The sequence below is a fragment of the Globicephala melas genome, chromosome 7 (genome assembly GCF_963455315.2).
Source record: "Globicephala melas chromosome 7, mGloMel1.2, whole genome shotgun sequence".
NCBI classification, from domain to species: Eukaryota; Metazoa; Chordata; class Mammalia; order Artiodactyla; family Delphinidae; genus Globicephala; species Globicephala melas.
The window spans coordinates 93,201,985-93,218,224 of record NC_083320.1 but is presented as its reverse complement, the minus strand read 5'-3'; the positions used below and the strand labels follow the sequence as shown (position 1 = coordinate 93,218,224).

Sequence of the window (16,240 nt, the reverse complement as noted above, 5' to 3'; positions counted from 1 at the left end):
ATATTTGAAGAAATAATGACTGAAAACTTCTCAAATTTGATAAAAGACATGAATGTAAACATCAAGCAGCTCAACAAACTCCAAGTAAGGTGAACTCAGAGATGCACACTGAGACATACTGTAATCAATTTTTAGAAAGACAAAGAATATTAAAAGCAGCAAGAAAGAAACAACTCATCACATATAAGGGATTGTCAAAAAGATTATCAGCAGATCTCTCATCAGAAACTTTGGAGACTGGAGGCAACAGGCCGATATATTCAAAGTGCTACAAGAAGAAAAACCATCAACCAAGAATCCTATATCTAGCAAAACTGTCCTTCAGGGCCTTCCCCGGTGGCGCAATGGTTAAGAATCCGCCTGCCAATGCAGAAGACCCGTGTTCAATCCCTGGTCGGGGAAGATCCCACCTGCCGCAGAGCAACTAAGCCCCTGCACCACAACTGCTGAGCCTCTGCTCTAGAGCCCGCGAGCCACAACTACTGAGCCTGCAAGCCACAACTACTGAAGCCCGCGCACCCTGCGCACCACAACAAAGAGTAGCCCCCACTCACTGGCATTAGAGAAAGCCCATGTGCAGCAGTGAAGACCCAATGCAGCCAAAAATAAATAAATAAATAAATTTATTTTTTTTTTAAAAAAACTGCCCTTCAAAAGTGAGGGAGAAATTAAGAATTCCTAGATAACAAAATTTGAGACCTGCCCTGCCAGAAGTTCTCAAAAGAGTCCCGCAGAGTGAAATGAAAATATGCTAAACAGTAACATGAAGCCATATGGGGGAAAAAGCTCTCAGTTAAGTACATGGGCAATTATAAAAGCTAGTAATATTGTTCCAATGGTTTATAATTCCACTTTTTGCTTTCTACATGAATTAAGAGATTAATATTTTTTAAATAATTATTATCTCAAAGACAGTGTTATTATAACTTTGATTTCTAACTCCCCATTTTGTTTTCTACATAATTTAAGAGACTAATGCACTTAAAAGAATTATAAGTTTGGGACTTCGCTGGCAGTCCAGTGGTTAAGACTCTGTGCCTCCACTGCAAGGGGCACAGGTTCGATCCCTGGTCAGAGAACTAAGATCCTGCCTGCCATGCAGTGCGGCCAAAAAAAAGAATGAATTATAAGTTTTTTGGGGGGCACATAGAGTATAAAAATGTAATTTTGTGACATCAGCAACCAAACGGGGTAGAGACAGAGGAGCACAGTTTTTGTATGTTATTGAAGTTAAGCTAGTATAAATTCAAATTTGAGCATTATATTTAACTTTTGGATGTTAGGTGTAATCCCCAAGGTAACCACGAAGGAAAAAAGCTATGGGATGTATACAAAAGGAAATGAGAAAGGAATTTTAACATTTCAGTACAAAAAAATCAAGCAAACACAAAAGAAGACAGTAGTGCAGGAAATGAGGGACAAAAAGCAATAAGACATACAGAAAACAAATAGCAAAATGATAAAATTAAATCCCCCTTGATTGGTAATCGCTTTAAATGGAAATGGATTAAAATCTTCATTCAAAAGACAGATTGGTTGAATGGATAAAAACACATGATCTAACTATATGCTGTCTACAAGAGATTCACTTTAGATCCAAAGACACAAATAGATTGAAAGTGAAAGGATGAAAAAAGATACTTCATGCAAATCATAACCACAAGAGAGCAGAGGTGGTTATGCTAATATCAGATCCAAAAACTTTACAAGATACAAAGAATATTATATATTAATAAAAGGTTCAATACAGCAAGAAGATGTAACAATTCTAAACTCTTACACACCTAATTACAGGCCATCAAAATATATGAAGCAAAAACTGACACAATTGAAGGGAGAAATAGGCAGTTCTACATTAATAGTTGGAGACATAATACCCTACTCTCAATAATGGATGGAACAACCAGACAGAAGATAAGTAAAAAATTAGCTTAAACACAGTGAACCAACTAGATCTAACAAACATACACAGACTACCTGACAACAACAGCATATACATTCCTCTTAGGTGCACACTGCACATCTTCTTCGATAGACTTTATTGTTAGGCCACATGTAAAGCCTTAACAGATTTTATTTATTTATTTTAATTTATTTATTTACGGCTGCATTGGGTCTTTGTTGCTGTGTGCAGGCTTTCTCTGGTTGCAGCGAGCAGTGGCTCCTCTTCATTGCAGTACGCAGGCTTCTCACTGCTCTGGCTTCTCTTGTTGTGGAGCATGGGCTCTTGGCATGCGGGCTTCAGTAGTTGTGGCACACGGAATCAGTAGCTATGGCTCACGGGCTTTAGAGCACAGGCTCCGTAGTTGTGGTGCACAGGCTTAGTTGCTTCGCAGCATGTAGGATCTTCCTGGACCAGGGCTGGAACCCATGTCCCCCGCATTGGCAGGCAGATTCTTAACCACTGCGCCACCAGGGAAGTCCCCAAGCCTTAACAGATTTTAAAAGGTAAATATCATACGAAGTATCTTCACCAACCAAGATTGTACTGGAGGTTCTAGGCAATGCAATTAGGTAAGAAAAAGAAATAAAATGTGTCCCAGTTGGAAATGAAGAAGTAAAATTGTCTCTGTTCACAGATATTATGATCTCCCCACGAGACATTTATAACTAGAAAGGAAAAAATAGTAACTTGACAATGGAGAAACCTGGCAGACACCACCTTAACCAAGCAGTCAAAAGAAACATCACCAGTACTGTGGTGACAAATGGATGGCATGTACCTTCTCACAGGATGCATTGAGAAGGACACAACATCACTTCTCTGGAATTCCCTTCCCCACATGTATATCATAAGCTTTTTGATGAGGAAACAGTAGGCAAACCCAAGTTGAGAGCCATTCTACAAAATAACTGGTCTTCAGAGTGACCTTCAGAAACTGATCTTCAAAATGTCAAGATCATGAGAGAGAAGAAAGACAGACTTTTCTAGGTGAAGAAGGTTAAAGAGACAAGACAATTAAATGCAGCAGTTGATTCTACAGTGGATTCTGTACTAGAAGGAGGAAGTTTTTCTTTCTTTTTTTCTTCTGCTATAAAGTACCTTAGTGGGACAGTTGGCAAAATTTGAATAAATTATATAAATTATGTGATATTATGTTGTTAGTCACCTGATTTTGATAATTCACTGTGGTTATTTAAGAAAATGTCCTTGTTTTTAGGAAATAGACACTAATTACGTTGGAAATAGAGTGGTATCATGAGCAACTCATTCTCTAATAGTTCAGAAAAGAAGTAACTATATATAGAGAGAGCAAATATAATAAAATATTGACATTTGGGAAATCTGAAATTTTTTGGACTATTTTTGCAACTGTTTTAAGGATGAAGTTGAAAATAAACAGTTAATATGAAAAAAAGAATGAAGTAGATGTGTATATTCTCTGATGGAAAAGTATCTACAATATTATTGTAAAGGTACAAAAGCAAGATTCAGAAATAGGATGTATAGTCTGTTTCCATTTTTGTAAAACAGATGTATGGATGCATGTGCATGGAAACAGTTTACCAGTGTTTATCCTTGGGAATTGGAAATTATAAATTTCTATACTGTTTTAACTTTTTTAATAACAAAGTAGCTATTGCAGTGGTGTAACAAGTACATATCTGTAATCAGAAAGAGTAAAAATTTCTGTCCAAAAGGAAATTTGCAAAAAGCCTAAAATGCTGACCTTTTTTCTTGATATAATTGCAGCACAGTCCTCAACTCAGTAGTCCCATTATTTCACCAGCTCAGTCGCCAGCACCAGCTCAGCTGTCTACCCTGAAAACTGTCCGTCCCTCTGGACCGCCACTTTCCATCATACCCCAGTTTTCTAGACCCTTTGTCCCTGGGCAAGGTAAGTGTGCACAAAGCTAGTCACAGCCTCAGAGAATTTTAGGACATCCATTCCCAGTCACTTTGTGATTTACTTGGTACCACTACCTTTCATTATTCCACAGGACTGCATTTTCACCTCACTCAGGCATCTTTATTTATTACCATTCACTCTCCTAACCTTAAGGTTTCATCACAATTAATAATCAATTACTGGGACTTCCCTGGCAGTCCAGTGGTTAAGACGCCACGCTTCCACTGCATGGGGCACGGGTTCAATCCCTGGTCAGGGAAATAAGATCCAGCATGCCACACAGCCTGGCCCCCCCCCAAAAAGTAATTAATTAATTCCTAATTTATTAATTACTTATAATAATTGCATGATGAATTAAAATGACTGACTTATTCTTCAGCTCCATTCCTCTGTAGTAGTAATAGGCTATGTGGTATCTGTTTTGTATTTCTAATTTCTATATTAGACTAATAATATCAAGAGTTTATTCAAAAATTTATTCAACAAATATTGAGGACTTACTGTGCCCCAGATGTACAAAGATGAATAAGGCCAAGACCTCATCGTCATCAGCCCTCAGTCTAGTTGGAGGAGCAGAAACTCAAGCAGATGATTATAAAATAACATGGAAACCATTAATTTTATTTTCTGGAATTTATCCTAAGGATAATGAACACAATGGTTAATGCACAGAAGAGTTTATTCTATGCCAGAAAAGTTCAAAAACAATCTAAATGTCCATTAGTAAGGAGATTAATTAGATTATGGATGTATATATCTCCATATAAGTAATTCTATACAGTAATCTAAAAATAATGTCTTAAAGAATCATTAGGAGGGGAAGTAGTCATAGTACAGTGAGTGATTTTTAAAGAACAAGTTATTTACAATGGCCAGGACATGGAAGCAACGTAAGTGTCCATTGACAGATGAATGGATAAAGAAGATGTGGCACATGTATACAATGGAATATTTACTCAGCCATGAAAAGAAACGAAATTGAGTTATTTGTAATAAGGTGGATGGACCTAGAGTCTGTCATACAGAGTGAAGTAAGTCAGAAAGAGAAAAACAAATACTGTATGCTAACACATATATATGGAATCTTAAAAAAATGGTTCTGAAGAACCTAGGGTCAGGACAGGAATAAAGACACAGACATAGAGAATGGACTTGAGGACACGGGGAGGGGGAAGGGTAAGCTGGGATGAAGTGAGAGAGTAGCATTGACTTATATACACTACCAAATGGTAAAATAGATAGCTAGTGGGAAGCAGCCGCATAGCACAGCGAGATCAGCTCGGTGCTTTGTGACCACGTAGAGGGGTGGGGTAGGGAGGGTGGGAGGGAGGGAGACGTAAAAGGGAAGGGATATGGCGATATATATATATATATATATATATATATATATATATATATATAGCTGATTCACTTTGTTATACAGCAAAAACTAACACAACAATGTAAAGCAATTGTACTCCGATAAAGATGTTTAAAAAAAAAGGAACAAGTTACATGGACATTTCAAAAAAGAAGATAAACAGATGTCTAATAAGCCCTTGAAAAGGTGCTCAGCATCATTCATTAGGGAAAGGAACATTAAAATCTCAGTGAAATACCGCTCACCCCCACTAGAATGGCTATAGTCAAAGAGACTAACAAAACCAAATGTTGGTGAAGATACAGAGCAACCAACATTTTCACACATTGGTGTGGGAGTGTAAAATGATATGACCACTTTGGAAAAAGATGTGGCAGTTTCTTACAAAGTTAATCACTTACCTAACAGTGCAGTAGTTCCACTCCTAGGTATTTACCCAAGAGAAATGAAGACATGTCTGTGCAGACTTGTACAAGTACATTTATAACAACCTTATTTTCTTATAACAGCCACTACTGGACAGTGACCCAAATGTCCACCATCAGGAGATTGGATAAAAAAACTGTAGTATTCCTTACAGCTCAGCAATAAAAATGAACAAAGCAAACCACTGGCGTGCAACAGCACGGATGAATCTCCAAGTCGTGTTAAGCAAAAAGCAAACCAGACACAAAAAGAAGACAGGATTCTAATTTTATGAAATCCAACTGTAGGCAACTAAGCTACGATGTTAGCACTCAGATTGTGGTGTGAATGAGATATGGAATTGACTGAAAAGGAGCTTGAGGGAACTTCCAAGGAGATGGAAATACTCCTCTCTCTGGGTCATGGTTACATGAACTTTTAACAATAGTTAGATTTCATCAAACCCAACACTAAAGATGTGTATTTTATTTTACGTTAATTATATCTCAGGTTTTTCAGAGAATTACAAAATGCACACATATATACATGTGTAAGCACACGTACATAAAACCAAGACTGGAAAGATACACACCAAAATGTTAGAAGTAATGGAATTACCAGGGTGGTCTCTAACTTCTCCTTTATAATTCTCTTATTTCCACGTTTTTTACAAAGCCAAATAACTTTAATAAACTAGAAAAATAAAGCACGTTATAAAAAGATTAATTGAAACAGTGTGTGGATTGAAACAGTATGTGGCAGTAATAGCCTACCAGGAGGGGTCTATGGCTGTTGCTGACTACAGTCTCATCTCTGTATTTGCAAAGAATACTGCTCCATAGGCCTGAACTTAACTCTGACTTTTTTTTTTTTTTTGCGGTATGCGGGCTTCTCACTGTTGTGGCCTCTCCTGTTGCGGAGCACAGGCTCCGGACGCACAGGCTCAGCGGCCATGGCTCACGGGCCCAGCCGCTCCGCGGCATGTGGGATCTTCCCGGACCGGGGCACGAACCCGTGTCCCCTGCATCGGCAGGCGGACTCTCAACCACTGCGCCACCAGGGAAACCCAACTCTGACTTCTTTGCAACTGTTTTTATACATCTTCATGCTTAAAATTGCATCTCTGATCTCAGTGCTAAACCTCCATGTCATATCTTCCCTTCAACTATTGTTTGGGATGGAGCAAGTATGTCCTGGGTGTATTCTGCCAGGGAGCTGCCCAAGCACCCCAAAAGTGTTCATCAGAAAAGAGCCCCACAGGGCTTCCCTGGTGGCGCAGTGGTTGAGAGTCCGCCTGCCGATGCAGGGGACACGGGTTCGTGCCCCGGTCCGGGAAGATCCCACATGCCGCGGAGCGGCTGGGTCCGTGGGCCATGGCTGCTGGGCCTGCGCGTCCGGAGCCTGTGCTCCGCAACGGGAGAGGCCACAACAGTGAGAGGCCCGCGTACCGCAAAAAAAAAAAAAGAAAGAAAAGAGCCCCACAGAGTGGCAGGAGGTTCATGCCTTGGTTCTCTCTGTTAGGAAAGTGTCAGGAGAAGCACTGTATGATTTCTTGAAGATGCTGTCCTAGTGGCTGCGCATAACCCTTCTCCAGACGCTGAATGTGCTACACTGGGGAATTTACAGTTAAAATAAAATGAGAATATAACAAATGAGAACATTACTCTCCAGGACAAGGCTTTTGCAGTCAGCATTTATGAAGCCCTTTCCACGGGATGACTTATAGGCACTCATGCGTGAAAGAAAATAATTGGAGTATCTCCATCCTGACTACCCCTCACTTGTTGATTTAGGAAGTGGTTGCTTGCTCATGAGTAACACTGAGGAACTGTGCCAGTCTTTCTAAGCAAGTTTACGTTATAAATATTGTTACAGACTTTCATTTAAAGAGAGCTTAAGAGCACACCCAAGACCTAGAATGTAAATATACCCATTGATTAAGCCTAGAAAAATGTTTGCATGAGGATATGTATATGTATAAATGCATATGTTTATAGTAAGTAATAATGAATTTGGAGAGATAGAGAGCTTCATGTTTTTCCAAGGTTTTTTTCCATCCCCTGAAATGTAACTTCTGTTAATTTTTAAGCATCAGAGAAAAATGCGGATTTTAGCATCTCAAGTGGGCGTAATGAGCTATTACAGTTACTTTGGTGGATTTCGCATAGAATGTTAAGGTTTACAGAGCTGTTCTCTCCGTGCTAACCTGTCTCCCCAGCTCGTACCACTTAACCTCCCTCATAACCATTGTTATTAGTCCTTAGTCCTTTCAGAAGTTTACCCCAGCTCTTTAAAGGCTAGATGGAGGCTTTTAATTCTTTTAAAAAAATATGTCAATACCTACACTATTTTATTATACTAAACATGTTTCCCTGTCTCATCCTGAGACAGCTGAGAAAACTGAGAAGTACTTCATACCCGAGGAAAACGTAAAAATCATTTTTTATCAACTTTCAGGAGATGCCAGATACCCGTTACTTGGCCAGCCCCTGCAGTACAACCCTCCTGCTGTTCTGCACGGACACATACCAGCCCAACAGGTGTGAGAGCCAGCTGTCTTGACCTCCTGGGCTTTGTTGGCGAGCATCATGCTTCTGTTGCTGAGAGTGTGGAGTGCCCTGGCCCCCGAGTTGGCACCGCACTAAGGAGAACTGTGTGCCTGGGCCAGTGGATGTATCGGTGTTGCCCTGGCCTGTCCGAGAGCAGAGAGAGGGAGAAGGTGGTGGGCCGCTTGGTGGAGCACGGGTCCCTGATTGCAGTCCACATATTGGGGGGCGGTGGAGGCCATTGGGCGCTCTCACTTACAAAGACTGTTCGGCAAGTGACTGGTGATAGTGACAGGCCAAAGTACCCCTGCCGCCGAGGCAGAATTCAGAAGGCCTGTAACTGGGTTTTTTTTCGGCTGAAGTAGAAAACCCAGAGTGAGTATGGTTATGCGTTAAGCGGTCGAACAATCGCAATCACGTTTTGCGGCATCGTTAACCTTATTATTCATGTTTGTGGATTTTCAGGGTCAGTCTGGCAGCAGGCATGGAAACCGAGGAAGGAAACAAGCTAAAAAAGCTGCATCCACCGACCTTGGTGCAGGAGAAGCAGGTGTGTCCCCAAGAGGCATCCGGATGTGGTTCTACAAACTGTTGGCCTGACAGTCTGTAAAACTGCCACACCACAGAAACGGGTTTTCCTCTTCTAGAGTCCTGCACAAAGTCTTAGAAAATTATGCCATCTATAATGTAGGGTTCTTGAACGTGTTCTTTTGATTCCGTCTCTTTTCAGAATTTGAGAGTACTGAGGTACAGGTGGGTTTAGGAGGGGTGAAGGGACCAAAAGGATTCAAAAGAGATGTGAGAGAGGAACAGGTAGGATGAAACGCGTTGCCTCTGTATTCTTTGAGAAAGGAAATAGTCCTTACACCCTTTAGGTGACAGGCTGAACGAAAAAATACATTGCCTTTCTATGGCAGGGTGTTTTCAAGTCGGTACCTTAACTTACTTTTCAACAGCCTTGGGGGCGTTAGGGCAGGTGCTCTTTTAAAGATCCTGTGCAGGTTTACAATGGGAATTCGAAGTTCAGGAACCTGTGTGCCCAGGATCACACACCTAGTTTGGAGACGCCACTGCACAGGCTGCGTTTTGTATGTGAGGCTGCCAGTGTGACCGCCTGAGGAGTAGGTAGGAAATGTTTAGAAGACAGCCATAACACGTATAACTCTGTGGATTTGAGTGGTTTCAGAAAGTTATGTTCGTTTCCTGTGTCATATTTGTGTCTGCAGTACTTTTTGCCCACCTGTGGGTAACAGGGGTTATTAATTGCTCACCTTTTCCATTCTAGTTGTTGGGAAGGTCTTGGAAATTACTGAACTACCAGATGGAATAACTCGCATGGAAGCCGAGAAGCTTTTTGGGGAACTCTTTAAAATTGGCGCCAAGATCCGGTGGCTCCGGGACCCCCAGTCCCAGCCCCAGCTGCGTCGTCACCCCCTCTGCTGTGGCAGCGGGGACAGCACTGTCAACCCCGAACGCTCTAAACCCAGTGACTTGGCCTCCACGTACACTGTCTTAGCCACATTCCCCTCCATCTCCGCCGCGCAGAATGCTCTGAAGAAACAGATTAACTCGGTTAACAAGTTTAAGCTGAGAACGAGCAAGAAGCACTATGACTTTCACATTTTGGAAAGGGCAAGTTCTCAGTAACAGCCACCTTGGACCCATGGCCTTTGTGATTCCCCCGTCCTCTCCCATCTTTAACTGGCTTGGTATTTGGAGCTTCTGTTAACATGATAGAGACTCCTAGGATGTGTGGTCGTGGCGTTAACAACTTCTGAAGACAGGCCAGTGATCCAGCCAAGGGGGGAAAGTTCACCCCAAATGACTGTAGGAATCCACATCGGAATGATACAGAGTTAGCAGCTTTTTCTGAGGAAATGCTGTTCAACTGCCTCCTAACTTTTATAGTTATTTTGTTTTATATTTCTGAATTCTTGTATCAGATCCAAAGCTCTATTGTACAGCAAATTATTCTTCAGAATGATTACAAACAGTTGCAACCTGTATTTCTTTTTTTGCAGCCAGCACAGTGTGACCCAACATAGAATTTGGGGGAAAAAGAATGCAGGAGTGTAATAACCCAGTCACAACCATGCACTGTCTTTGGGGGGCTGGAGGGTGACTAAGGAGAGCCCACAAATAGAAAATTACTCTTCCCCTGTATCTCTAAACACAGAAACAATTTCCAGAAAATATAGAACTCCCTCGTAGGGTCTTTTCCTTATTCACTTAGGTCGTATGAATATTAAGGGTAAATTAAATTATGTTCTTAATGCCTCTTAATCAAACCACTTAGGTTCAAAGGGGAATAGGAATCATTCTAGGCAGGAAAATACTTCCACTTTTTTTTTTTTACATCTCCCTCCAATAATTAAATGCCACTTATTTTCATTCCCTTCCTTGTGGATTTTTTTTGTCACCTGAGGAAATGCATTTGATGAATGCTGGAAACTTCTTCAAGTGGTTTAGAATGTGTTTTCATTGTTTGCAGCGGATCACTGGACATCAAAGATTCATTGCACTTATGAACAAGGAACCTTTTTTTCAATTCGCAAGGCTGTACAATGTGTGCTGATGCAAGCCTTTTTCAGTTCAAGAGAATAAATGTTTACAAATGTATACCCACTTTGTCTTTTGTAAATTAAAATCATGTTTTTCAATGAGAGTCAGTGTTGAAGACTTAACCTGTCTTGAAGATTTCAATTTCAGACTTAAGGAAGATGAAAGACAGTAAACTGCCTCGTTTTACAAATATTCTACAAAGCATCACTTTCTCTGTCGGAGTGTTTCTTGTGGGTATGACTCATGTCATTTCGTTCTCTCATAAGTTAATTCCAGTCAATTGTAGACAATTTTGAGTATGAACAAACTTATAGTCAGAAAATAGAACATGAAAATAGGAACAAATAGAACATTTCATCTACAATGAAAATAGAACATTATGTTCGGTTCGGTAAAGAATTTGTGTTTTTAGCTGGTATTTTGAGCACCCAGTTGTCCCGTTTAACTCAAATACTTTATAGAAAGCTTTCACCATTTGTTAGCCCAGCAAAGTCAAACCGCTGAGAAACCCAGAGTAGGGGTCGGAGGCAGGGCAGTCAGCCATCAGCCTGACTGGCTTCCAGCCCAGGCTAGGGGTTTACTTTGCAACTCAAGAGCAGTAGGTGCGAACCAGGCTCTGGTGCAGATGTTCACTCCTTCTAGAGCATTTGCAAAGCCCTACTTCGTCCCGGGGAATCCCGGACTTCCCCACAGGCTGGTGCATTCCAATTATGAATGTTGTGCTCCTGGGAGAAGTGGGAGCTGCCTTTAAACCATGTCAGATTAAGGAGCCATACACAGAGAAAGAAGAATGAGGACTGTGAGAATCGCTCACTTTCGAGGACTGGTGAATTTAATTTTTGACTGTAGAGAGTCAGAGATGGAGAGGACATGTAATTAGGGCCAACATTGCAGCAAGAATTATTATTTAATCATGGGGGTGGAAACAAAACTACAATCCTATGGTCTATTTCAATTCTCTGAATATTTTCTTTAACTTTTGCAGTAGTAAGCCTGGTAAACCTATGTAAGGTTTTTTTTTTTTTGGACTTTTTAAAGATCTATTAGCAACTTTCAAATGTACAACACAGTATTAATGACGAGTCATCGTGCTGTACGTTACACCTAAAGTTTTGTTCTAGACCCTTGGTTTACCCTGGAGGAGCTGAAGACTGTCCAGAGGAAAGCGGAGCAAGGCTACTCCACCCCTGTCCCCTGACAGTCACATGGGAATACTGTTGACATCACCCCACCACCACACACGTTACAAAACTATGCACGCATTCCCTACACTATATTCTCCTGTTTTGATCTAAAATCTGATTTCACCTATAGAAAAATGATGGGAGGAAGAAGCACACACAGGAGGCATTTAAAGGTGTGATATGGCCCATACCCTAAAGCTTCCTACAGGCAGCTTCAGATGTCCCACAGTCCTGGCTGTGGGTTTTCCCAGAGCACTGACCATATTTAGGGGAAGGTAGTACTTCTATCAGTAAGATGAGTTATTCTTACCCGTGCCAATATTAGCAGCTCCAGCAGCCCCTTGGGGGATGATAGAGGGTATTTAATAACTTTGTGGGCATTTCTGCTACCTTATGTATTAGAAAACTGAGAATATGGCTTACGGGTTTTTGTTGGTTTTTTTTTGGCTGTGCTGGGTCTTCGTTGCTGTGTATGGGCTTTCTCTAGTTGCGGCGAACGGGGTCTACTCTTTGTTGCAGTGCTCGGGCTTCTCATTGCGGTGGCTTCTCTTGTGGAGCACAGGCTCTGGGTGCACAGGCTTCAGTAGGTGCAGCACGTGGGCTCAGTAGCTGTGGCTCACGGGCTCTAGAGTGCGGACTGCGTAGTTGTGGTGCACAGGCTTAGTTGCTCTGCAGCATGTGGGACCTTCCCAGCCCAGGGCTCGAACCGGCGAAGTCCTGGCTTACGGGTTTTTAAGCCTTTGGTCCACAAAGAACATGGATATATTGGGTATGTTTTTGTGAATCTGGAGTACAAAGTGTGTTTGCCAACAGTAATTTAAAAGAATTAGCTTGTCATCTGAGCTGACAACAAAGTAGGGATCTGAACCCTCCCCCAAGCTAAGAAATTGGTTTTTTTTTTTTTTATTCCACCAGGGAGGGACCTGTGACCTGTGAATAGTGTGGAAACCTACAGGTCTCAATAGAGCCCACAGTACCAGAGTGGCTTGGGAAGGGTCAAGCCAGCACATCCACAGCTACCTCGGGAAGCAGAGAGAGTTGGGTTCTCCACATCAGCAGCAGCAGAAAGAATGCAAGTGTAAGACCAGCAGAGGCCAGCCACAGGGCCTGTGTGAAGGCGGCTAGATCCCCACATTCCCAGTCTCCTGCCTGCCCAGCAGATAATAACATGTGGTATGTATTGTCTTTAAAGGCAATGAGCACAGATTCTATCTTCTATTGGTGACCAGTGTTGCGCTAGCGTGAAGGTGGCAGGGTTCAAAGCTGGCCCTGTGTTGCTTGGAATTCTCACAGCCTTTATGAGCTGATGCTAAAAGAGAACCAGAGACTTAGGTGCACTCATTCAGCTTATAGTCCTTAACAGCCTGAGAAACAGGCAGACACAGCAGCCCTTCTTAATCTACCCCCATGGCCACATGTGCTCCAGCTGCATTTTGCATATGTGTAAGTCATTTTCCCCTTGGCCACATGTGCTCCGGCTGCATTTTGCATATGTGTAAAGTCATTTTCCCCTTTAGTGTCTACACTTGGATTCATGTTGGTTTGATTTCACCAGCATAAAAGTATTGGAGGAGTGTAAGGAAAAGCCTGTAGGACCTAATCAGAAAACTGAAGATGTTGGTTCTTTGCAGGGGGAAGCATTGAAATAGATAAATCATCAGCTACATTAGCCCCCCCCAAAAACAAACAAACAAACAAACAAAAAACACAGCATTGTTTCAGTTCTCTCTTGCTGCTTAACAAATCACCCAAATTTAGTGGTTTAAAGGACCAATCCTATGGGTCAGGCTCAACGAGGACAGCTTGGCCCTTCTCCACCTGCTATCAGCTGAGCTAGGCTGGAAGTTCCAAAGTGGACTCACATGTCTGGGCTCCATGCCTCAGTTCTCCATGTGGACGCTCTCTTCTCGAGGTATCTCATCCTCCAAGGCATCTCTGTCCACATAGCTTTCTCCAGCGTCATGGCCTGGACTTTATAAATAAGTCACCATGCTGTACATTGACTCCCCAGAACTTACTCACCTTACAACTGGAAGTTTGTACCCTGTGACCTCCTTCCCCCATTCCTCCCAGCCCCATTCCTGGCAACCACCAATCTATTCTCCGTTTCTATAAATTCAGGGTTTTTTTAGATTCTACATGTAAGTGAGATCAGACAGTATTTGTCTTTCTCTGACCTACTTCACTTAGCATAACTTCCTTAAGGTTCATTCATGTTGTTGCAGACGGCAGGATTTCTTTCTTTTTCTGTGACAGAATAATTAAAGGCCTCTTAAAACCTGGTCTTGTAAGCAGACAGGGTAGGGGGTCCCTGGAGAAAGACAAGCAGCATGGCTTTCTTGACATAAGAGAAGCCATTTTGGCCTAAGCCATTTTTGATGTAAACCTGGCCACAATGCTTGCCCTTGAACAGGTCTCAGTAATAACGATCTTAAGGAAACAAAAGAACAAACTGTTAACAGGCAAGAGAAGCGACAATAGCAAAGATAATAAATCAGTAAAGACTTCCAGTTCTATTTCAATGGTAAAGATAGCCTGAGCACTTTATTGAGCTGTCTTGCAGAATTTCAACCCCCCTGTCCAGCACTCAACCACTAGATCAACTGGAACCTAAGAGATGATGCATAAACAAAGGAAAAGCAGTCAAGAAACAATAGTTCAGGGGCTTCCCTGGTGGCGCAGTGGATGAGAATCCACCTGCCAGTGCAAGGGACACAGGTTCGATCCCTGGTCCAGGAAGATCCCACATCCCACGGAGCAACTAAGCCCGTGCACCACAACTACCGAGCCTGCACTCTACAGCCCACGAGCCACAGCTCCTGAGCCCGCGAGCCACAACTACTGAAGCCCGCACGCCTAGAGCCCGTGCTCCGCAACAAGAGAAGCCACAGCAAGGAGAAGCCCGCGCACCGCAACGAAGAGTAGCCCCCGCCTCACCACAGCTAGAGAAAGCCCGCTCGTGTCTGCTCGCAGCAAGAAAGACCCAACGTAGCCAAAAATAAAATTAAATCTTTAAAAAAAAAAAAAGGGAAAAAGAAAGAATAGTTCAGTGATAAAACAGAGTCCTATTTCCTCTTCAAGGGATGTACCTAGCAATCTGAAACATATCTTTGAGTTCTGCAGGAAGTAAGGCTCCCACCCAGGTGGCGGATGGAATGATGATGTTGACCTTTCCTGACCTTCATGACTTCAGTCAACCTTTGCCCCAGTTCTGTCTGTGCTGAATTCTTCTCTGCACAAGCCTTTCACGAATATGTATGTACCCTTAGCTTAAAACGTACCCAATTTTACTGTTTGGGGAGACACTGCTTTGGGAAAGATCCCTGGTGTTCTCTTTATTTGCTGCAATAATAAATCCTTCCTTCTCCCAGTCTTTGTCTTGGTTGTGTCTTTTGGCTGGACACGCACCAAGAGGCAAACCCAGTTTTGGGGTAACAGTCTGGGAGTCCCAGATGTCGTTTTAAAAAGTCATAGGGTTGGGACTTCCCTGGTGGTGCAGTGGTTAAGACTGTGCTCCCAACGCAGGGGGCCTGGGTTCGATCCCTGGTCAGAGAACTAGATCCCACGTGCATGCTGCAACTAAGAGTTCACATGCCACAACTAAGGAGCCAGCGAGCCGCAACTAAGACCTGGCACAACCAAATAAAGTCATAGGGTCAACTCACAGCAGAGGAAATAAACCCTACCTCTTGATGAGAGAAGTGACAAAAAGGCATGTAGGATGGAAGATAATGGTTGCAGTCATCTTTGGAAACAATTTACCACAAGCACAAATACCCAATAAAAATCCTCATTGAGGGACTTCCCTGGCCATCCAGAGGCTAAGGTTTCATGCTTCCACTGCATGGGGCACGGGTTCCATCCGTGGTCAGGGAACTAAGATCCCGCAAGCCACACAGCGCAGACAAAACAAAAAAAGTTAAAAAAAATCCCCACTGACTTTGCCTCCAAACCAAATCCTGAAGTTTCCCTCAGGATACTGAGGATTTTCTTCATCTTCATTACCACCACCCTGGTCCAAGCTGTCATCATCCTGTGTTGAACTGAAATGGCCTTCCTAACCGGTCTCGCAGCTTCCACTCTTGTTCCCATATCTTCACAGAACCAGAATGATCTAAAAGATAATCAACTTATGTCATTTCCCATGCCCCAAATCCCTCAGTGACCTATTATTAAAATATCTTGGTTTACAAAACTCAGTCTAGCCCTGCCTACATCTCTGATCTTATGTCACCCCAGGACATTTGTGCTTGTTCTTTCCCTCTTTTTTGGAATGCTCTGTTCTTGACCAGCACCTTTATCTTTCATATAAATGCCACTTCAGCAGAAAAG

General features: G+C 42.4%; 1 protein-coding gene across 8 annotated transcripts in view; it reads left to right on the top strand.

Moving 5' to 3' along the window:
• The window catches only part of R3HDM1 (R3H domain containing 1), a 118,931-nt gene extending 103,653 nt beyond the window's left edge, over positions 1-15,278 (top strand). For all 8 annotated transcript variants that reach the window (XM_060302498.2, XM_060302496.2, XM_060302493.2 and 5 more), the window contains 4 exons: positions 3,695-3,839; positions 8,074-8,156; positions 8,628-8,712; positions 9,448-15,278. In XM_060302498.2, the coding sequence (XP_060158481.1) occupies positions 3,695-3,839; positions 8,074-8,156; positions 8,628-8,712; positions 9,448-9,809 (675 nt within the window). In that variant the 3' untranslated portion in view covers positions 9,810-15,278. The remainder of the gene's footprint in view (positions 1-3,694; positions 3,840-8,073; positions 8,157-8,627; positions 8,713-9,447) is intronic.
• Positions 15,279-16,240: the final 962 nt, after the last annotated feature.